A 22,559-nucleotide genomic window follows, 5' to 3' on the forward strand; every position below is an offset into this window, starting at 1 on the left:
AAGGGAGAGGGAAGCATTGTGTGAAGTGAACTCCACCATTCAGGGCCCCAAACAGTCCTTCCAGGTGAGGCAACACTTCACTTGTGAGTCTATTGGGGTTATCTATTGCATCCGGTGCCCCCAATGTGGCCCCCTCTACATCAGCGAGACCCGATGTAGATTGGGGGACCGCTTCGTCGAGCACCTACAACACAACGTCCGCCACAACAGACAGGATCTCCCGGTTGCCACCCACTTCAACTCTCCTTCACGTTCCCATTCAGATATGTCCGTACATGGCCTCCTCTACTGCCATGATGAGGCCAAACTCAGGATGGAGGAGCAACACCTCATATACCGTCTGGGTAGACTCCAGCCCCTTGGCATGAACATTGAATTCTCCAACTTCTGGTAATTCCCTACCCCCCCTCCCCATTCACTCTGTCTCCTCTGCTAGCTGCCAATCACCTCTCATGACTCTGCCTTCTTGTACTTTCCCCTTAGATTCCTTCTTCACCTCTCCTGCCTATCCCCTCCCCCACCCCTTGATCTTTCCTCTGATTGGTTTTCCACCCTCCACTACCTTCTTTATGGGGCCGCTGCCCCCTCCTCCTTCAGTCCTGACGAAGGGTCTCGGCCTGAAACGTTGACTGCTCATTTCAATGGATGCTGCCCGACCTGCTGAGTTCCTCCAGTGTGTTGTACGTCTTGTAAGTAGCTGATTGGTGGTGTCATACCTAACCCCTTATGTACAGGGATGGGTTTGAAAACTGAGAGTTTATAAGCCAGAAAACTCTCCACCATGGATTAGAACTGAAGAAGCCTCCCGGATGAGGGGCGAAATACCTTATAGACAACACAGCAAGTCTAGTTCCCTTGATTTACTACTGTTTAATATCCAATGACCTAGATAACTGAAAACCGTCATAGACAGTCAACCATGATGAAATGGTGGAGAAGACTCAATGGGCTGAATAACTCCTTTGTTTTACGGTCTGACTTGTATAACCCTGGATTAATAGGTCACAGGGATATAATCGGGGGCACAGGCTCGACGGGCCGAATGGCCGGGTACCATGACATATGCAGTTTCACGCTTCCCTTTACATGGAGTTTTTTAAATACAACCCCGAATTACTCATTCTTCTAGCAAACACTTGGTTTATAACACGGGGTTCATATTCGAGGATACTTAAGAAAACCAGGCGGGTTTTCGCGCTAACTCGATCGGAAGACTAGAGGAGAAACCGTTAGCTGCGTGCGCACCCCCAATCGACCGCCATAATATCCACGCTAGAACGTGATTGGCTCACAGGGCCATTGCTTTCCAGTTGACGTAGATTTGAATTACTCAATGACGTGCGAGGACGTCAATCTTTGTCGTAAACTAATAGGTGGCCCGAGGCGCAGACATTCTTTGTGGGGATTGGCTGGTTCAAGCGGCTGGTGGTTGGAGCAAGCGAGGCGTTTCTCCTTTCGAGGTGGGGAGCGGAGACGTCAATCATTGTAACTGAACCAATAGGAGGCGCGTATCGTGACGCTGATTGTGACGATTGGCCGTCCCGGGCGGTAGGGACCCGCCTTCCGCCTAGTGGTTACGAAGCGAGGGACGCGACTTCCCTTTTGGTCGCCATCTAGTCGGGTTCAGATCGTTCGGCGGAGCGGGGTAGGCGATCACGACACAGCGAAGCACCAGTCATCCGAGCCGACCCAGTCAGGTTAATCAAAGTGGTGAGTACCGGGGTGCCCGCTGCCATTGATGGGGCCCGGCTTCGACTGCGAGCGCGGGGTGGCTGCCCCTGTCTGCATTCTGTGACTGAGTTCAGTCAACTAATGAATGGACGCCGGAGCCCTTCTGGTGTGCGACTATTCTGAGAGAAAGAACATGTTCCCTTCTAACAAAAATCTGGCGAGGCCGGCCGGAGTCGGTGAAAATACAAACCACTATTATCGCCCTTCGAGCCATATATTCCGCCGGTCTCTTAATTTTAAACGGTCTCCCTCAAAAGATAATTGACAAGTCAGCCTTTTCTGAACTGTGGAATTCAATACCTAAAACTGTAAGGGATGCAGAATCAATTGACCTTCTTAAGTGCCAGCTCAATACCCGTTGATTTAACGTTGCCTTAATTAACATAATTTTGTCTTTTATCTCCAAGTTTGCACTTTATGCCATCGTTAAAGTGCTCTCTCTATAAGTTATCATTCCTATCATTTAACTTTAAAATGGTAGTACTGCTTGACAAACTCTGACACAATTCTGTGTCCTAGTGAAAATATTAAATTCCATGTGCCTGTACTTCCGAATCCACGATACATTTACTCGCCTACCATATTGGGACTGCACCCTTGTGAATCGTCATCAACTGATTCGTTTTCTGCTTTTTAAATGCAGCTAAGTGCGTCAGTGTGATAGTTAAATAATCTTTAAATCAGTTCGTAGCCTGACTGAATTTTTTTTAAGTTGTCTGGTGTGCAAAGGGTACACCCGATTAGACACTTGGGCAGGAAATATTGAATGACTTACACCCAGAAGCGGGTTAAGAGTGTTTCTGGCTGTGACGGAAATTGGACTTTCGGTTACAAGCAGCAGGTTGGAGGTGTAAATCTGCAATTACCGCGCAGCAAGTGTGTACGACTTAAAAATTAGAGTTGATGTGAAGATGATGTTTCCGGTGGTAGGGGAGTTTAGGAACAGAGGCACAATGCTGGGGAAGTCTCGGAACACAGTCTCGCAATAGAAGGACGTCCATTTAGAAACAGATGAGAATGAATTTCTTTGGGCAAAGGGTGGTGAATCTGAAACTCGTTGACATGCGCAGCTGTGGACACCAAGTCATTGAGTATATTTGAAGCGAAGGTTGGAGGCGGCGGAATGAGTTTGGAAGGGATAACAAAGAATGATGAACTGGCGGGGAAGACTCGATGGGCCGAATGGCCTCGTCCTAATTCCGTGTCTTGGGGTTTAAAATATGAAATAATAAAAATAACGCTACTAGCAGTTATTGCTTCAACAGAATGATTTTCATTTTTGTGAATAATTTAAGTGCCTCTCTTGCCACAGATATCTTCCGTATTTAAATAGAAAAAATAGTGGCTTAACATTAAATCCTATGTGTCTCAGCCATTCCTTCCTCTTATCAAGCTTTTCCCTTCTAGGCACTGGGCTTTGTTGTCCTTGGCTGATTGTTCCTGTGGCTATAGTTACTACAGGAATCAAAACAGATCTGCCCGTGCATAATTGACTAAGTGTTGTGGCAGACCAAGCTGAAGCACAGGTCTGGCCACCCTGAGCCCTATCTACTGAAATCAAAGTAACACATAGAAAACGCTGGAAGAACTCAGCAGGTCAGGCAGTGCCAATGGAATGAATAAAACAGTCGACATTTTGAGCTAAAACCCTTCATCAACTGAAGTCAGTTTTGGTAACTCTAAATTGGATGCAGTCAGTTAATCTGGTGCAGTCTGAAAAATGACGCTGGAATCCTTATTGAATTGGAAGGATTCTTTGAAGCTTTGAGGATCTGCTGAAGTGGAATAATTAAGCAACCTCTTCTAAGTGACAAGCCATTCATTGGAAAAGCAATTTCCGTCTAGTAACCTGCCATCATGGGCATGTGTACAGAATGGTGCCAGGACAATGGGGCAGCAATATCATGAAGGGTCCTACTAACCTACCCCTCAACACCGTCAACCACCACTACCTAATCATTTCCTGTCAGTCACTTTATCGATAGACAATCTATGTATATAAGCTATTTTATAGTGTGTATTTTTATTATTGTGTTTGTAGTTTTGTTGCAACAGATCTGGCATAACAATTATTTCATTCTCCATTACACTTGTGCACTGGAAGTGACATTAAACATCTTTCCTGAAGAAGGGTCTGGGTCCGAAGCTTCAACTGTTTATTCATTTCCGTAGATGCTGCCTGACCAGCTCAGTTCCTTCAGGTTCTCGTGTTTGTTGCAAACAATCTTGAGTCTTCATGCCTTTGATGCAAGTACAAGAGAATAGAGTCTTGTCACATTTCAGTCTGTTTGTATAAAAGTGCTGTCAGTCAACACCATTACCAGAGCTTTCATGTTGTACATGATAACCTCTTAAATGTGCTAAAGAGGCAGGTATAATTCAGAAAGAAAGAAAATCTGGTGGCCTCAGATCTGCTCCAGTAATGACATTTTTCAAAATATCTTTTTTAAGATGCACTTAATCTTGTAGGCTGGAAATAGCAGTGATGGTGAGTTGAAAGTCAATTTTAATGCACATTGACTGGGCTGTGTGCCTGAGTCAGTGGTGGAGCCAGTGAAATTTAAGAGACTACTAGACAGGTATATGGAGGAATTTAATGTGGAGGGTTATATGCAAGGCAGGGTTTAAGGGGCGGCACAACATTGTGGGCCGAAGGATCTGTACTTTGCTGTACTATTCTATGTTCTATATTGCTGTAGGTTCCCTTGTGTTTATAAATGAGCTCTTGAACAGTTCAACTAAAAAGTGGTTCTGTCAGTAGGAGCAGGAGGATTAATCTATTTTTGTATGTGGATCTCTAGAGAGGACATGAACTTGGCTGTCACCTTACTAGGGTAGGAGCTCGGCTCTGCTGATGGGTAAGCTATGCATGATACTGGGCGTTAACGGACAGGTCAAGAGACTATTTCTAAACTGGTAGCTCTGGTATTGAGATGCCAGCTGTCGTGAGTCACATTTCAGTGGAATGACAGCATGTTGAATAATTACAGATCATACGAGCATGACATTCCATTTCCCAATATACCATGTGAATTACCTGACTAGATAATTATTTTGAAATTTTAGTTTTTATTGATCGGATTTTTGTCACTCTTAGCAGTTTACGTTATTTGGATCTGAAGTTTATTTTAGATACAGTGTGGAATAGGCCCTTCTAGCCCACTGAGCCGCATCACCCAGCAACCCACCTGTTTAACCCTAGCATAATCACAGGACAATTTACAACGACCAATTAACCTACGAACCAGTGGGACTGTGGGAGGAAACCAGAGCTCCCGGAAGAAAACCAGACAATCACGGGGAGTACGTACAAACTCCTTACAGGTGACGCAGGAATTGAACTTCAGAACACCCTGACCTATAATAGTATTGCTCTCGCTGCTGTTACTGTGACACCCATGGTGAGAGGTTCGCATTGGTTTCAGTCCTAAGATGAGACAGCAGGAGTTTGAAATATCTGGGGACTCGGATGACTTTGGATATAAGACTGAAGTTTCAACGTTAAATATCATCTAGAGGGATGAAATATGTTGACTTGTCATTGAGTTAGACTGTTGTTGGTGATAAATGGCTGTGGTTTTTCTAGTGAACCAGTGTTAGAATATCTTGAATTTTGTGGTTATTCTGCATTTGGTTTTCATCTCAAGCCTGAATGCCATTGTTTCCGAAAGACCTCGATCTTAATGAGGTTTTCCAAAATGCACTGCTAATTAATCTCTGGGAAAAACACAAGTTTTGTTAGCAGAGCTGAAATATCTGCACTCATGACTTTAAATATGTGATGAAACAACCATTGTAGCTTTTAAAAAGGCCTGGATTTCTCTTCCTGTAGAGTGATATTGCTTTGTCATTATACAAATGAGGATTTAATTTATAATCCATGCAATTTTGAGTTAACTTCTTAAACAGTTCTACAAGTTTTTCAGACTACCGTAACTTTGAGGAATAGAATGGTTCTTAAACTTCTTGGCTAAACAGTATGTCAGACAAAGTAGATCCAAATACATTTATGTCACGAAATACTACCCAGAGATTAATTTTATTGCAGGCATTAACAGTAGAATCAATCGAAAACTTCACAAAAAAACTGACAAGCAGCAAATGTACAAAAGAAGGCAAACTGCAAACACAAAAAGTAATAAATAGTACCAGATGAGTGCAAGTTTGTCATCTGACTCTGTGTGTGTGTGTTTGTGTATATATATATATATTTATACATACACACAACCAAACAAAACAACATGCCTCTGGACCACAGAGCACCCACAAAACATTACCAAAAATAAATCAGTAAAATACAGTTTTAAGTGTACATAGTGCACAGCGCAGGTAAACAGTAAACAGAGTTGTAGTGTCTTGAAAGTTACATGTGACTGGTGTACAGTTTGGCAGCCAAAAAACGGTTGGAGTGGTGTCCCCTCACACTGATTATGTTGCTAAAAGTGGATTTGGAAAGTACTCTGAAGCTAGTGCTTGCCTTGCATCCCTTAGACTAGATTACAGATTCATGCTTAAGAATAGGTCAGATACAGAGTTACATGATCCGGAATCGTAGCTCATGTTACAAAGTGCCTGCAACTTAATAGCTTGCTCAATTTAGTTTGATTCTAAGGGGCTTGGTCCAATTTTTTTCCCACCAACTTCCCCTGTTTTTGTTGTATTTCAGATGGCTTCCTTAATTTGATAGTAAATTACAGATGTTTGGTGATCCTGTGGCATAGTTAATCTTGTGATTTAACACAGACATAGAAAAATACACTACAGGAATAGGCTGTTTTGTCCCATCATATCTACACAAACTAATCCCACCTGCTTCTGAGTGATCAGTAGCTCTCTATTCCCCACTTGTTCATTGTTAATCTGACCTGTCACTTCCACAGATTAGTCCCTCTTTTGCCATTTCTTTAAAGTTGTACTATTTTAGCCTCTCTTCATTCTTCTGCAATATTTCTCTCAAAGGTGATCACCGTAAAGCAAAGTGGAGGAAATGTTGTGGTTTCCTGGTAGGTTTCTGTGATGATGCTGGGAAAGTATATGACATCATGGATTCTGCACTTTTGTTAAACATAACTAATTATTTCAATAGCCTGATAGGTAGGGAAAATTTGGTTATTTTTCACTTTGTTAAAAATAAACTGATCTTGATGACATCTTTGTACTTTCATAAATAAAATTACTTTATTTTGAACTTTGTATTCTGCGTTTCTTGTATTTAGGAACAGCCCATTGTCCCACAGACGCTGTGTGTCACAGTCAGCTGTTGACTTGGGACTTTGCGAGCCAGGTCGGCCAGCTGCCAATGTAGGCATCCATCAGTGAGAGCTGTGTGACACATGCTGCCCCACACAGTTGGAATGACTGGTTAATGTTTCGGTGTTTTACGTGTCTGCTGTGAATTTCATGTGTCAGTGCATTCATTCTACTATCTTATAACCATATAACAATTACAGCACGGAAACAGGCCATCTCAGCCCTTCTACTCCGTGCCAATCTTGTACTGTGTAGCCTCGAGTCTGAAGGAGGCAAGGTCCCAGTGCTTTAATCCCACAAGATCCTTGATCCAGAATTCATGTTTCTTCTCCTTAAGTCCGTCGCCCTTACTGGGGCATGGGCTGCCGACAGCAGGTCACCAGAGTCTTCTGCCCTGGGCCAGTCTTTCAAGGTGTAGTCCATTGAAGATCTTTCCTCTATTAAGGATGAGGTCATTGGAGCTTCTGTTTGCATTTCTGTAGGTCAGGGTTTTTATGGGATGGGGTTGCTAGCCCCATACCCAATCCTCCTTGCACAGCTGGGCTTGGGACTCCCCATGACAAAGTTAGATTTCATATTTGGAGTTTCCGTATTTGAGCTGACTATTGTACTCAATCTGGTGAATACATTCAAACTCTTGACAAGCATTGTTTTGTGAAATTTAAATTACCGAAATGCAACAGTTGGTTTGGATGGTCAAGGAGTTTGTGGGACAATAAGGTAGATGCATAATTGGCCGAAGTGGACAATTGGCTCTTCTCATTGTGGGGCTGCTATTTTGAAGAATTGTGGTTTTGAAAAGCTAGGTCTACTTATCAGTTTTAGCATTCTATTGAAGTAAATTAATAAGATTAATTAATGAATTTGTTCTTCAGAGTCCAAGCTGTAGTTCCCGGTGACTCTTCAGCTGTGCCGTGTGACATCTGGTTTGTGCCTTCCGAGAAAAATATCATTTAACATGTCCGACAACATCAGGTAGGAGTTTTGTTCTATGTTACCTATGTAAACCTTCACCAAATGCTGCCCTGAAGGCCAAAACTTGCCTTTGACTGCTTTATGTTTCAGTATTTCACAACCACACCTCAAGTGAAGAATTGTTGAACTCTTTACTGGTCTCATAAGCTTTCGTTCGCAATTCATGTGACTGAATTTTTGAAAAAATCTCCTTAGTACAGAAGTAATTAGTGATTCTCTACAAATGATCACAACGCCTGTAGTATCCACCTCACTTGTTGGGAAAATGTAATTCTTTCAGCTTATCTTTCAGCATACATCGCTGACAGTCATACAGTGTGGAATCTTTGGCCTATCTTATCCATGCTAACAGTGTTGCCGACATTTAGCCCATTTCCCTCTAAATCCGTCCTATCTATATACTTAACCAAACAGTCATGGAGCAGTACAGCATAGACACAGGCCCTTCGGTCCATCAGGTTTGTGCCAAGTTCTTAAGACCATAAGATTTAGGAGCCAAATTAGAGCATTCAGTCCATCATTCCAACATGGCTGATTTATTACCCCCTCAACCCTGTGTAAGACATAAGAGCTGAATCAGTCCTGTCTATGTGCACCCAGATTGTAGCCCTGCATGCCCCTTTCAACCATGTAGCTATCCAAACTTCTGTTAAATGTTGAAATTGAGCCCGCATCCAGTACTACTGGCATCTCGTTCTGTGCTCTTGGCCCTCTCTGAGTGAAGAAGTTCCTCCTCATATTCCCCTTAAACATTTCACCTTTCACCCCTGACCCACCCAACCTCAATAGAAAAAGCCTGCTTGCATTTACCCTACCTATACCCCTCATAATTTTGTATACCTCTATCAAATCTCCCCTCATTCTGAGCTTGAGGGAATAAGGTCCTAATTTACTCAACCTTTCCCTATGACTCAGGTGTGTTTTTTACTGGCAGCAAATTATACATGTTGTCCTAATTCAGCACACTTTTATGGACACCAGGTTCTATTATCACTCCAATTTCCTGCCTTGATCCTGTTGGGGGTTCAGCATTTAAAGATTAAATCTTAAAGTATTGCATAGCTTGTAGCTAACTGTTGTTATGTTTGTTCAATTGTCAGCCTCCCCGCTAAGCTCATCAATGGTGGAGTTGCTGGATTGATTGGAGTTACCTGTGTTTTTCCGATTGATCTGGCTAAAACCAGGCTGCAGAACCAAAGGAATGGGCAGCGTACTTACACCAGCATGTGAGTTACACCAATACCAAGAAGCACCTTGAAATACTTGCTCTTTGTTTCCAATACAGAAATACTTGGGATTTAAGCTCCCTGAACTCTTTAAATTTTTCACATGTCCTTATTTGCATTATTCGCTAAAGTGCGCCCATAGAAGGCAAAAGTATGAATCTTTTTCTAAATGGGTCTTTTCAATAGACATAATTTTGTTTCTGTTGGCACAGAGTAACTCTGACTGTTTATTATTTATTTAGAGTAGGTGTTTCCAACCTTTGTACACCATGGACTAACGCCATAAACCAAGGGGCTCATGGACCCCAGGTTGGGAATTCCTGACTTAGATATTCAGTGTGGAACAGTCCCTTCCAGCCCAAAGAGCCTCGTCACCCAGTTTCCCGCTGATTTAACCCTAGCCTAATCACAGGACACTTTACGATGACCAATTTACTTACGAATCGGTACATCTTTGGAATGTGGGAGGAAACCCAGACAGTCCAACGGGAGAACATTCAAATTCCTTAGAGGACACCTGCGTAGAACTCCAAACTCCAGTGCTGTGAGCTGTAATGGCGTCGCACTAACTGCTATGCTATCATCGTGACTACACCAAAGTACTCAATCTGTATGTAGAACAGCTTATTCCGTAAAGGAAAGGGACAACTAAATCACTTTAATACACTTCAGAAGTCTCAAAGACGAGAGTAGGAACTAATTATCAACTTGATGTAATAGGTCTAATCTTTGATTTCTTTATCAGAATTACAGATAGAACAGTTTTGTGCCTTTTTAATTTTACTGTCTTTCTTTGTTTAGGATGGACTGTCTAATTAAGACCGTGCGATCTGAAGGATATTTTGGAATGTATAGAGGTAGGGATTTGTTTACTATGTATTGGTTACAAGTCTTCAGAAATATGCAGAACTGAGCTTTTTGTAAAAACTACATCTCACTGGTGATTTCCACAAAATATCTTATAATTAATCCTGTTAACTGAATATACTGTTGAACGTGGTTTTGAAATTGCACGCTGTGTTTTAATGTAATAATAATGCATGTAGTACTTTTCAATTCAGAATGGTTAAAGCCTTTATGTTCGTGCCTGCTGTTGGCTTGATGTATAAGGATTTGCAGTTAATTGGCACGTTGTTAGTTGTCATTCTTCATGGATAAGTAGGGTAGAAGTCACAGCCGAGGCCTCGTCACCTGCACATCCTGTAGGAGTCTATTTCATAGACTACTGTTGCCTAGATTAATTAACAGAATATTTTATCGCAATGTTAATCTTGTGTTATTTGGAGGGGAAATCTAAATGAAATGCATTGTGATAATTTGTGGAAATTCCTGATCGTTTAAGACTGATGTGGTCTTGTGCTCCAGAGCAAGTAAGTATAATGCAGTTTCTGCAGCCCAATACAATGTGCGGTAATTGGGCATGTTTTCAGGAGTCAGTGTTTCTGATGGTGGTTGAGCCTATCCCATTATGTCATATTCCAACCCCCCCACCACCCCAGGAGACTTTGAACTGTTATTTCCCTCGTTTGATTAAAAAAAATGAGATTTATAGCAAGACACAGCTGGTAGAGTCACTGACTCTGTGGCAGCAATCCTTTTGGGGTGCCACAGTAGCATAGCGGCTAGCACGATGCTATTACAGCTTGGGGTGTTGGAGTTCAATTCAGGCACCATCTGTAAGGAGTGTTTACGTTCTTCCCACGGCCGCGTGAGTTTTCTCTGGGTGCTGTAGTCTCCTCCCATAGTCCAAAGATATGCTGGTTGGTAGGCTAATTGGTCATTGTAAATTGTCCAGTGATTAGGCTAGGGTTAAATTGGGTGATTGCTGGGTGGTGTGGCTCCAAAGGGCCTGTTCTGCACTGTATGTCAATAAATAAATTCTGATCCCTTTCCTTACATGTACTAAGAGCCAATGTTCTGAATTAATTGGTTTGCCGCTGCCAAATAAGTAACACACCTGCAGTCGCTTGGAGATGAGCATGTGCAGGGAGTTTTTAAATTACAATTGGCTGAAAGCAGCTTTGGGGCAGGCACGGAACAGGTTGCTGACCTGTGTACCATGGGAGAAGTGTTTGATTGAAGCATCACATTGGCTTTCTCATGAATTTTCTCATTTGGAGAGAGCTCGGGCATGGTTGAAGCCCAGCATTTCCGAAAGCCTTTACCAGTTAAGATTGGCCTACTTTGTACATTGATTATTTGAAGCTTGTCCATAGACCACCTGTTCTGCTTACACTCAACGTTTAATAGTACATTAGAGCTGGGAAATGTGACTTCTGAAAACATGTTTGATGTGTGAGGTATTTTAAATTTAGTTGCTCAGGAAAGTGATATCTGTTAGATATTGAATTATCAAAGGAAAATGTTAATGCCTAAAGTCCACTACAAATATATATATTTTTTTTTAAAAATCTTGTAGGAAATGGTCTTGTTTGCATCTGTGTTTTTCATGTTACAGACGGTCGCCATGGATAATGAGGCCTAGCCGATCTGGCGAAGCCACGATGGATCAAACCATTATATGGTTTACAGTACCACTTGGTCTTGTAACTAGGATAATTTCTTTCAATTTTCAATGTTATTTGTATATTTTTAAAGCAGCAAAGATTACATTGCTAATTCTTGAATTTTCTCACTTTCTATCTCACACCTTCTCTTAGTAACACTTCAACCTTCTGTTGTATTTTAGTTTGCAAAGATAGTGTAAAATTGTAAGCTATTAACTGCTGTATTTTGGGGGTGGGGGCAGTCTGGGGTTATAATATTACAGGAGCTTTATTTTTCACCTCATTTGCTCCACAAGTGCCGTGCACGTGAAGGGAAATTTAACTTTGGTGTTTTGTAGTGGCCCATCACACTTGTAACGATGTGTAATGTATCAACCCATGGATGCTAACAGTTTATTTAGAAACCTGAACCATTTGCACAATTAATTAAATCAGTTGGAAGGAAGTGTCAGTCGTGGAAAATGAAAGTAGTTGAAAGTCATGTTTTCGCTGTAGCTGACACAGCAGCTGTGTGGTCTTCTCCTTGTCCTGGCATAAGTAGCAGACTTTCTCCTCCCTGCATTCCATACCTCCCCACCTCCCCATCCAGCCCCCCTTTTTGTCCAGTATTGGTTAGTTTGTCAGATGTGTCCATAATACAGTCAAAGTTAAGATCAAGTGGCTTGGTAAACTTTTTTTTGAGAGGACAGCAGTCTTTAAGGTCATAAGTGGTTATAGCATGGCATGTATTGTTACATTGAGAAAACTATAAAGGTGGTATGGACTGAAGCTAGCTCTGTCTTGTGGGCTGTGCTGTGTTTCCAATGCTTACTCTTCACACTCTTCACTTTAGAAGGTACTAGTGATTCCACAGGCCATTCCATGTGTGATGTGTTCATTGAGAAGTTAATTTTTGATTGTGGGCTTTGCCCTAGGTAATAAAAAAAACTGTAATTCCATTTCATTGGAGTGAAGTCTTTGCTTGTGCTCTTCATTTCAGGTTTCTTGTTTCCTTTCTGTCAGTACTGGCTCTCTTACTACAATTTTATTTGCATGCTCTGCTGTAATATGCAAAGTGCTTTCGTCAATTCTGTGACCTTTTTTCTATTCTTCCTCTTTAGAATTGTGTAAATGTGTAATTAGAATCATGCTTTATCTCTTAATCTTGGATTAGCCAGAATTAGTTTTCTTTTCAGCAATTAGTCCTTTATTTTTAAAGAAAATATTTAATATTAAAACTCCTGTAAAACACATCAGTTTATGCCTTTTTATTAATATATGCAAATGATCCCTTGACAAGTCATGCTGCAGTTGAAATATTTGATTTTCTATCTCCCAAGCTGATCAGGCTTCTGATGTATTGATTGGTTGATTTTCTGACTACTGGTCTGAGAGTAAATTCTTTAACTTTGGAATCCTTGCCATGCTTGATACCTGTTCCCTGCTTTGTGATCAGAAGCCCAAGATTAAGCGTGAATGCCATTCTGTCATAGCCATGCATACCTTAAGGTAGTCTTAGCTGCAATTAGCCATATCAGAGTAAGATGCAAACTTCCTAGTTTCCATTTTCCAGCACTCCAGGCAACAATCATGTGACAGCAACTCAATGTGTAAAACCATGCAAACATGGTCAAGAGGTTCAGTTGTTTTCAGACCAAACATTAGAATGGGAAGAAATGTGATCTAAGTGACTTGGACCATGAAATGATTGTTGGTAGCAGACAGGGTGATTTCAGAAACTGCTGATCTGTGATTTTCACGAACAACAATCACTAGAGTTTTAGAAAATGGTGCAAAAAACAAATGTCCAGTGAGTTGCAGTCGTATGGGCAAAAACGCCTTGTTAATGAGAAAGATCAGAGGAGAATAGCAAGACTGGCTCAAGCTGACAGTAACTCAAATAATCACCTGTCACAACAGCACTGTGCAGAAGAGCATCTCTGAATGTACATGTTGAACCTTGAAGTGGACGGGCTACAGCAGCAGAAGACCACAAACGTACACTCACTGGCCACTTTATTAGATACAGGAGTAGTTACTAAAGAAGCTACTGAGCGGATCTTTCCAATAAAGTAATTTTGTGATTAAAGCAGCTGTTCTGATGTCTGGAGCATGCTCTGAATTCTGACCCAACTATTCAAAGAAGTGAAATGAAATTGTTCCCCTTCTAACTGTTGATCGCCAAATCAGAAACTGAGACTGTGCAATTAATGTGGCAAATGCCTGTCTGCCTGTCCCTCTGTCTCCTACCTATCAACATGAGATATCTGACTGCTTGGAAGATATTAAATTTCTTTGAGCTGTTTCTTTAAATGTAATTTTAAATGCTGCATGAACTCAGTTGAGTTCAAGGAAAAAGGACGACATAATGTATGATACAGAATCTTAGATTTGCCTGTCCAAATTGGATATAAATTGCAGAGACGCAACGTGTAAAAGGAATACTTAGTGTTATGTTTTTTTATCCAATAGGTGCAGCTGTGAACCTTACATTGGTAACGCCCGAGAAGGCCATTAAACTCGCTGCTAATGACTTGTTTCGTACCTATCTGTCAAAAAATGGGTATGTTTTCTTAAAATACTCTTGAGCATAGTTAAGTATTTTTTCAGTTCACTGAAAATTTTGATGGTATATTGTTTCTATGGAGCTCTTTCAATTTTATTGTCATTCAACCATTGACATGTAAACAGCTAAACGAAACAGCATTTCCCTGGGGCCAAGGTACATGACAGCACACACACCGTCACAGAATAATATCAGCACAAGTCTCTGCGTGGCATGGCCTGAAGATTGATGGTGCATGGGAAGCTATCCTGGAGCCAGGTTTCTGCAAGAACAAGCATGCAGCAGTTCCTCATCTCATGCTGGTCTCAATTCCAGAGAGTGAACACTGGACAGTAGTGCTGAAGGCAGAACCATCTTGTAAGGGCCAGCACCCAACCCAGCCATGCCTCCGTTCTCTGCCACACCGCTTCTGGTGCCTTCTCCCCTGGGTGGAGGGTCTTGTCCATGCAACTCCCCCGCCGTTGGTCTTGCCAATGAAGCAATGGGCCAGTCTTGAAGTATTCTGTATTACCAATGTCCAACAGGGTCTTGCGGTTGCAAAACAAAAATGTTTATTTTTGTTAGACCCGGAGAAGCCCCTGTGACCAAGTGTGTTGCCATCTTACCAGAAGTTAAAATACTGACTCAGGTTCCCTTTCCCCAGAAATGTCAGCCACTGTATCAGTAGCCTGTACTTAGCTAATCTGGAAATAATGTTACTGGCCTAACAAATGCTGGATTCCAGGAACCTAGTCTGGCTGGTGGCAGAGCCTCCTTTGATGCACAAAGCACTGCTTTGAAAGTTGGCTTACTTAATAAGTCTGTAAATGGTAGATGTTCATCGGCTATTAGCACTCAAGTAAGTAATTTTACAAAATTAAGTTTTGGGGGCATCAGAGTTTGGGGTACAATTCCGATATCATCTGTAAGGAGTTTGTGTGTTCTCTCTTTGACCACATGGGTTTCCTCTGGGTGCCCTGGTTGATTTCCTCCCACAGTCCAAAGATGTACTGGTTGGTTGGTTCATTGGACTTTGTAAATTGTCCAGTGATTAAGCCAGTATTAAATAATTAAATTGGTAGGTTGTTAGGTGTCACAGCTCGTTGGGCCGAAAGGACCTAATGTAAGCTGTATCCCTTAATAGATGGATGGATAAATAGGTGTGTGGAAGTGAAATCGCTTGACTAGGAATTGCTTCCCTTCCTGATGAAGGGTCTCGCCCCAAAACCTCGACTGTTTATTCATTTTCAAAGATCTTACTTGACCTGCTGTGTTCCTCCTGCTTTTTGTGAGTGTTGCTCTGGATTTGCAGCATCTGCAGAATCTCTTGTGTATATGTTTTCCCTCCTGTCTCCTAGTCCAGACTGGTAGCATCATCAGTAAAAATGGGGAGTAGGAACTGAGAGGCCAGTGGCAGATCATGCAGGCTGGTTTGGCATTCTAAGTTGGTCAGCACTTCGCAGCTTAGCCCAAACGTGAGCGTGCAGAACCGGACCAACAGCATTAACCAATAAGAGTCCTGTTGACTCTAGCTACACACACTTTATTAGGTACATCTGTACACCTCGTTAATGCAAATATCTAATCAGCCAATCAAGTGGCAACAACTCAAGGAATAAAAGCATGCAAACGTAGTCAAGAGGTTCAGTTGTTGTCAGACCAAACATCAGAATGGGGAAGAAATGTTTTGTAACTGCACAACATTAAACTAATAGAGAGGAAACACAGTGCCGGGAATGCATGTCTTAGTTTTGTTTTTTCTTTAGATAATGAATTACTTAAACAAACAAGAATGCTTAATCAAACCATATATTTACAACATTACTGAAATTTTAAATACTCAGCAAATGTGATCTAAGTGACTTTAACCGTGGAGTGATTGTTGGTGTCGGAGAGAGTGGTTTGAGTATCTCAGAAACTGTTGATCTCCTGGTACTTCCACACACAATAGTCTCTAGAGTTTACAGAAAATGACGAGAAAAACAAAAAAACGTCCAGTGAGTGGCAGTTGTGTGGAAGAAAATGCCTTGCTAATGACAGAGCACAGAGGAGAATGGCCAGACTGCTTCAAGCTGATAGGAAGTCAGCAGTAACTTAAATAACCACATTATCTGAGAGCATCTCTGAATATATAACATGTCAAACATTGAAATAAATGGGCTACAGTGGCAGAAGACCATGAACGTACACTCAGTAGCCACTTTATTAGGTACAGGAGATATAAATAGCTTTATGGCTTAATTCTTTTTGGCATAATGATGAGTAAGTAGATCATTTATTGTGTTCTTGATATTCTATGTAGTTTAATTTTGATTTTCTCTGGGATATTAATGCTACAGAACTTGTGTACAGATTGAACTGTTCTATTTTGAATGGAATGAATATATTCATGGTTGCTGTTTTCTTTGCCTTTTCAGTAAGGGTTTAAATATATTGGGTGAGATGCTAGCTGGTTGTGGAGCAGGCCTGTGTCAGGTTATAGTCACTACTCCTATGGAGATGCTGAAAATTCAACTTCAAGATGCTGGCAGACTAGGTAACTATCCAATTTGCCCATCTTTATAAATCAATAATACTTAAAGTGTCCATGTTCATGAGATTGCTAAAACTCTTGCTTAATTTGTTCTAGCTGCTCAGCAGAGATTGTTACTGCCTTCTTGTTCCACCACTAAAATCGTAGCCAGCAATCCAGTTTTGAGTCGGGCTTACAATGTCAGCCCTGCTACTTCCTCCAGGCCAGTATCTGCAACCCAAATTGCCAAGGATTTATTCCACTCCCAAGGGTTTAAAGGACTGTACAAAGGATTAGGAGCAACTATACTGAGGTACAAAAGCTGTGTGTTGGAACAATTTCTGTCCCTCTACCATCAGATTTCTAAACAAATCATGAATTCTGCCTCGCTAGTTTACTCATTCTGTGCGTATATGTTTATATTAAATTAGATTTTATGTATTGTACTGCTGCCACAAAACAACAAGGTTCATGATATAGGTTGGTAATAATAAACCTAGTTCTGAACCAATAGGTTTAACTATTCTAAACCTATTGCTACTCTGTGTAACATATTGGAATGTTTTGCCATAAAATAGGCCTAGCATTGTGTTCTTGCAAATAAAGTATCCAAGTTTAGGTGGGAGTGGGCAGGGGAAGGAATGTAATTAAATACTATTATATATCTTTAAGAAATGGATATTGGTATAAAATTGTATGGGGATTATGGGTTCATTCTTCTAGTGTGCTCTTTGGGGAGTTCTACGCCATATTTTCTGCTATAACCCTTGGTTCTGCTGAGCGAGCTTTATGCAATGCTCTTCTCAGCTAAAGAGGACTAATGTTATATAAAGGTGCCCTACTCTGCTGAATATTGAGCCTATCTATTGAACATAGAACAGCACAATAAAGGCCCTTCACCCTTCAATGCTAGGCTAGCACTTTAACCTACTCCAAGATCAATCTAACACTTGCCTACCACATAGTCCTGATTTTTTCCCCATTTAAGACACTCATATACTACTGTGCAAAAGTCTTAGGCACATGTTCAAAAAATCTGTAAAGCAAAGATGCTTTCAAAAATAATGAAAAGTTTCAAGAAAATTGCTATAAAGAGTAGTAATCAATATTTGGGGATGACCACCCTTTGCCTTTTAAACTGCATCAATTCTCTTAAGTACACTGTTGTGTAGTTTTATATTTTAAAAAATGGCTGGTGGCTTGTTCCAAGCATCTTGGTGAAATTGTCACAGTTCTGCAGAATTTGGCTCTCACTTGTTTCTATCTCTCCAGGTAATCCCAGACAGCCTCGATGATGCTGGGATCCAGGCTCTGCAGAAGCTATACCATTTAAAACCATGTTTTAAAAATGAATATACATAGGGTGCCTGTACCACTATCCCTAGTAGTATGTTCCACCCCTGGGCACAATGATAGTGTAACGGTCAGAACTGTTACAGCTCAGCCCGACAAGAGTTTGGAGTTCATTTCTGTGAGGTGCCTGTATGTCCTCCTGTTGGAATGATTTTTTTTTTTCTGTGCTCTGGTTCCTCCCACAAATCAAAGATACACTGGCTAATAGATTAATTGGTCATTGTAAATGGAGTTAAATTGAGGTTTGCTGAGTGACACAGCTTGAAGGGCCTATTCTGTGCTGTACCTCTAAATACAAAATAAAAATAATTTCATCCAATTACCTTAATGATAAATCCCCTCATTAGCGATTTCTATCCTGGGGAGAAAGTCTTTGGTTGTCCACTCTTTCAATGCCTCTCATCTTTTATCAAGTCAATGCTCATCCTCTATATCAATCCCACTTTCACTAATTGCACTTCCCTCTCTGCATCTGTTATGTAAGTATAGTCATAATAATTGAACAGTATAATGATATAGTTTCACAATTTCCTTAAGATAAAATTGTTTTCTTGTATTGAACAGGGACGTTCCATTCTCTGTCATCTATTTTCCGTTGTTCGCCCATCTGAACAAACTTGGGCAAAATTCAGTGGATGGGAAAGTGTCCTTTGTCCATTCATTTCTATCTGGTTGCATCGCTGGATCTGTTGCAGCTGTGGCTGTCAATCCATGTGATGGTAAGTTTATTGTTATCTAATTGTACATATATACCACGAAACGAAACAATTCTCTGGACCACAGTGCACCCATGCTACATATATCATACATAACACATAAACCAAAATATTACCACAAATAAATTATTAAAATATAATTCAAACAATCCGCTCAGGATTAGTTCAGGAGCTGCTGAACAGCAGTAATTCTGTTACCTTCACCTTGACTGTTGAACTGTTTGAAATCGCAACTGTTAGAACAATGCCTGTGAAAGAGTTTGCAAAAAGCACTACATGAGATAAGTAGAAATTTGGGCTTCACCAGAGATTTGTAATTAAATTCTCCAGCAGTGTTATTCTGACTGAAGTTTGATGTGATTCGGTTTGCGGCCCAATGCCAGTTGCTCAGTGGGAGGACAGATGATAAACGACACTTGGTGCACTTGTTTGTACTTCATTCGAACAGATTGGCTGGTTCCCGGTTAGGCTGTGATTTTCCAAGCTAGTAAATAAGCTGAGCACTTTGCAGTTGTTATTTGGCCAGTTAACTCGGGGTTGAGTTTGAGAATAACCAAATTGTACTACATCAGATGTAGTTTGCTTCAATTAGTGTAAAATGCAAGTGTTGCTTGTGAAAGTGAGCAGAACGTTATTGGATTATAAATTTATTTTTGTATTTCAGTGATCAAAACACGATTCCAGTCTCTACATCGAGGGGCAAATGAAGAAGCCTACAGTGGTATTGTGGATTGTGCTAGGTGAGTGAGTACTGGTGAATCAACCTCTGGCTAATTATACAATTGTTTTCCTTAACTATTTGTGACTGACATGTTATTCATGTACTTAGTTAAAAAGATTAGTTTACTCCTTGTTCTAATTAGGATTTAATTACATGTTCTATATAGGGACATTTCCATCAATGGACTGAAATATTAAGAAAGACTAATAAGACTTCAGAAAGGGGTGTTAAAAGTGTATTGAGTTAAAAGTGTATTCAGTTCTGTATTGAGTTGACTGAAGCTATCCCCTCTGGTTCAAGAGCTTGTGGTTGAGGGATAGTAACTGCTTCTGAACCTGCTGGTGTGGGTCCTGAGGCTCCTGTCCCAACGGCAGCAGTGAGAAGAGTGTGTGTCCTGGGTGGTGGGGATCCTTGAGATGGATGCTGCTTTCCTGCGACATCACTATGTAGATGTGCTGGATGCTGGGAGGGCTTTGATCATTTACTTTGAACTTTCTACTTTGTTTCCTTGCAATGCAACCTTGATTGCTATTGAACCCAAATGCTTATTGGTTCATGGCTTTTTCAAATTTTGTTTGTTGCAGTGGAAACAACTTTATATTTATTTCTCAGGTTTGAAATGACTTGATGAAGTTAATTATTTTCTCATCTGCAGGAGAATCTGGAGAAACGAAGGTCCTTCTGCATTCCTGAAGGGGTCAGGCTGTCGGGCATTAGTTATTGCACCTCTTTTTGGCATTGCCCAAGTGATCTACTTTATGGGAGTTGGAGAGTTCGTCTTGGGCTTTTCACATTTCGAAGTGTATTGATCTGACGTCATCCATTCCTGAAGAACTACCTTGTACAATGAGCAATGCCAAACATGTAACCAAGACACTACTGCCTTGATTGGAAGGTTCACGATGACTTTGCTGTTCACATTGGTGAAGGTGTTGGGAGGTAGAGGAAACATATTGCAGGATGGTTGGTGTGTGAAGAATGTCTTGTGTTATGAAAGAATGGTTAAACCAAGGGGCCAAACTTCGTTCTCTAGCTCCGTATTCATTTTTTACTCATGAAAAATTGGAATGCATCTTTGTACAGTTAACAGTATTTAAAACCTTTTTATACATTTATACATTGATTACACTTTCTGAGCCTGTGAAGTAACCCTAATTTAAACTAATTACCCCAAGTAGGCACATTGAAGTGTAAGAAAAAGAGCAACTGTATCTGAAATTGTGGGGAAGAGCCGAAGTAGTGACTTTAGCCCTTATCACCCATCTTGTTTTGCCCTGAGAACCATTACTGTTGGTTTCACAACCTGTCACACTTCCTCGCCTGAGAGATTGCTAATCTCAGCATTGAACTGCCTACACAAACATGGCAGAGACGTTCAATGTAGGAATGTCTGCTTAGGAACTAATCCATTGTGTATTCCACACCCTCCCCCCACAAGTACTTTAGCAGGCCATCTTTGTTCGTCTTCAATGTTGATCATGAGCCATGTTTCCTGTAATTGGTTCAACTAAGACTCACCAATTTAACGTGTTGATGTTACTGTAGTGATGCATTAAAATAGGTCATTCAAGGCTGAGGTCCACTTGAACATCTATTCCTCATTGGCTCTATCAGAGCAAAAGTACCAATGTGATTATATACAATTAAATAACTCATCTCCAAATGTCCATGGGTTTTTGAACTGTCAGATGACTGACATTTTCACTGAGGAAGGGGGGCAGTGTCAATTTATGGCATTAAACAAACAGTGCCTCCGGTAATATTTTAATTTATGTAATGGTGCCTTTTATGCTGTTAAACTGGTTACCATACAGAACACCATACTCAGACTTTATACATGGAAGTAAGACTACTTACAAATTTTAATTTCATCTGTAAGAATAAACTGAATTTTATTATCTTGGTTCGTCCGGAGTTTGACTTGTGAAATATCTCCTCTGCTGATAAAGAGGTGTCATTGTTGTTACTGATCTTTCCCCCCCTCCAGCTGAAAGCTGATACAAAGTCTTAAAAGTACCTCTCATCTTGCCAATATGTTGCCATCAGTAAGCATAGTGACTGGTGTTCATGTCCTCGTGCTTACAGGTGGATTCTGATGGACTGCTGCAGACCCCTCCACTGGACCCTTCATTTCACGTGTACTAGTCACTTCCTGGACTGACTGCAAATTAAATTTCTGTTGCGGTGTAATCCAGAGTTAAAAGCAGTAGTGTTATCTCCCTAAGAAGCAACACTTATATCTCTTGACAATCTTTCTCGAATTTGAAACTGGTTTCAACCGTTCTTCCTCTTGAAGTCCAATAGTAAATGCATTATTCAGAGTGGTAGCATTCAGCCATGATCATATTAAATGTTGGGGTAGCTTCAAAGGGCCTGGTGGTCTTCTGCTCCTAGTGGCTGCTGCTCTTGAGAGCTGATTCTGATGTGACTGCTCTGACTGCAACCTTGACTCTTTCCACCTACCCACAGAACCTTTTACCTTTTGCTAGATTTATAAAGTACCCATCACTGCTCCTTCAAGATTTTGAAAACCCAATTCTCTAGCTTCCCACAATGTTTTGCTATATTATATACCCTCTCTTTTGCTTTGTTGCTGTCTTTGACTTCTCTTGTCACCCACAGTTTCCTCTTCCTGCCTTCAAAATACAGACATTTATAAATTAGCGTAGAATTTGGATAATTTCTTCAGTGTAGTATTAATACCAATTTGGGTTCACAAAAAATCTGAATAGACCAGTGAACTATTTGTAGCAGGCTGGTTTAGTGTGCTAAAACAGGAGCCATGTTTGGCTTTAAACACTACAAAGAAGGGCAGTGGCCGATGAAGATGCATTCCCCATGCCAGCCGGATCCATATGGCTTTGTGAAAGAGACAGAGGAGGACACAATTAATTTGTGAGAGTGTACAGGAGAGGAACTGGAAAGCCTGGCAGGATGTGTGGTGATGGTTGTCTCAGTTGTCAGACTCCCCACTGATTACACAAAGCACAAGCAAATATTGTCCTCACAAAAAATGTCTCAATTACAATGCATTGACTGCTCTT

At 41.0% G+C, this 22,559-nt stretch overlaps 2 protein-coding genes across 3 annotated transcripts in view; one reads left to right on the top strand and one right to left on the bottom strand.

Moving 5' to 3' along the window:
• Nucleotides 1-22,559, bottom strand: part of LOC140731974 (patatin-like phospholipase domain-containing protein 2) — a 191,555-nt gene that overhangs the window by 148,709 nt on the left and 20,287 nt on the right. The gene's annotated exons all lie outside the window — the stretch shown is intronic.
• LOC140731972 (mitochondrial glutamate carrier 1-like) lies at nt 1,553-21,415 on the top strand. Of its 2 annotated transcripts, XM_073054015.1 has the most exons (10): nt 1,553-1,710; nt 7,857-7,956; nt 9,057-9,182; nt 9,984-10,039; nt 14,141-14,231; nt 16,631-16,749; nt 16,843-17,038; nt 18,643-18,797; nt 19,459-19,534; nt 20,171-21,415. In XM_073054015.1, exons 2-10 carry the CDS (start codon nt 7,940-7,942, stop codon nt 20,322-20,324), a joined length of 990 nt encoding a protein of 329 aa, XP_072910116.1. In that variant the 5' UTR covers nt 1,553-1,710; nt 7,857-7,939; the 3' UTR covers nt 20,325-21,415. The 2 variants fall into 2 exon arrangements, with proteins under 2 accessions (XP_072910116.1, XP_072910117.1); XM_073054016.1 differs by lacking the exons at nt 1,553-1,710; nt 7,857-7,956 and adding an exon at nt 11,641-11,728 and having other exon boundaries at nt 9,117-9,182.

This window comes from Hemitrygon akajei, chromosome 8 (genome assembly GCF_048418815.1).
Source record: "Hemitrygon akajei chromosome 8, sHemAka1.3, whole genome shotgun sequence".
Classification (NCBI taxonomy): domain Eukaryota; kingdom Metazoa; phylum Chordata; class Chondrichthyes; order Myliobatiformes; family Dasyatidae; genus Hemitrygon; species Hemitrygon akajei.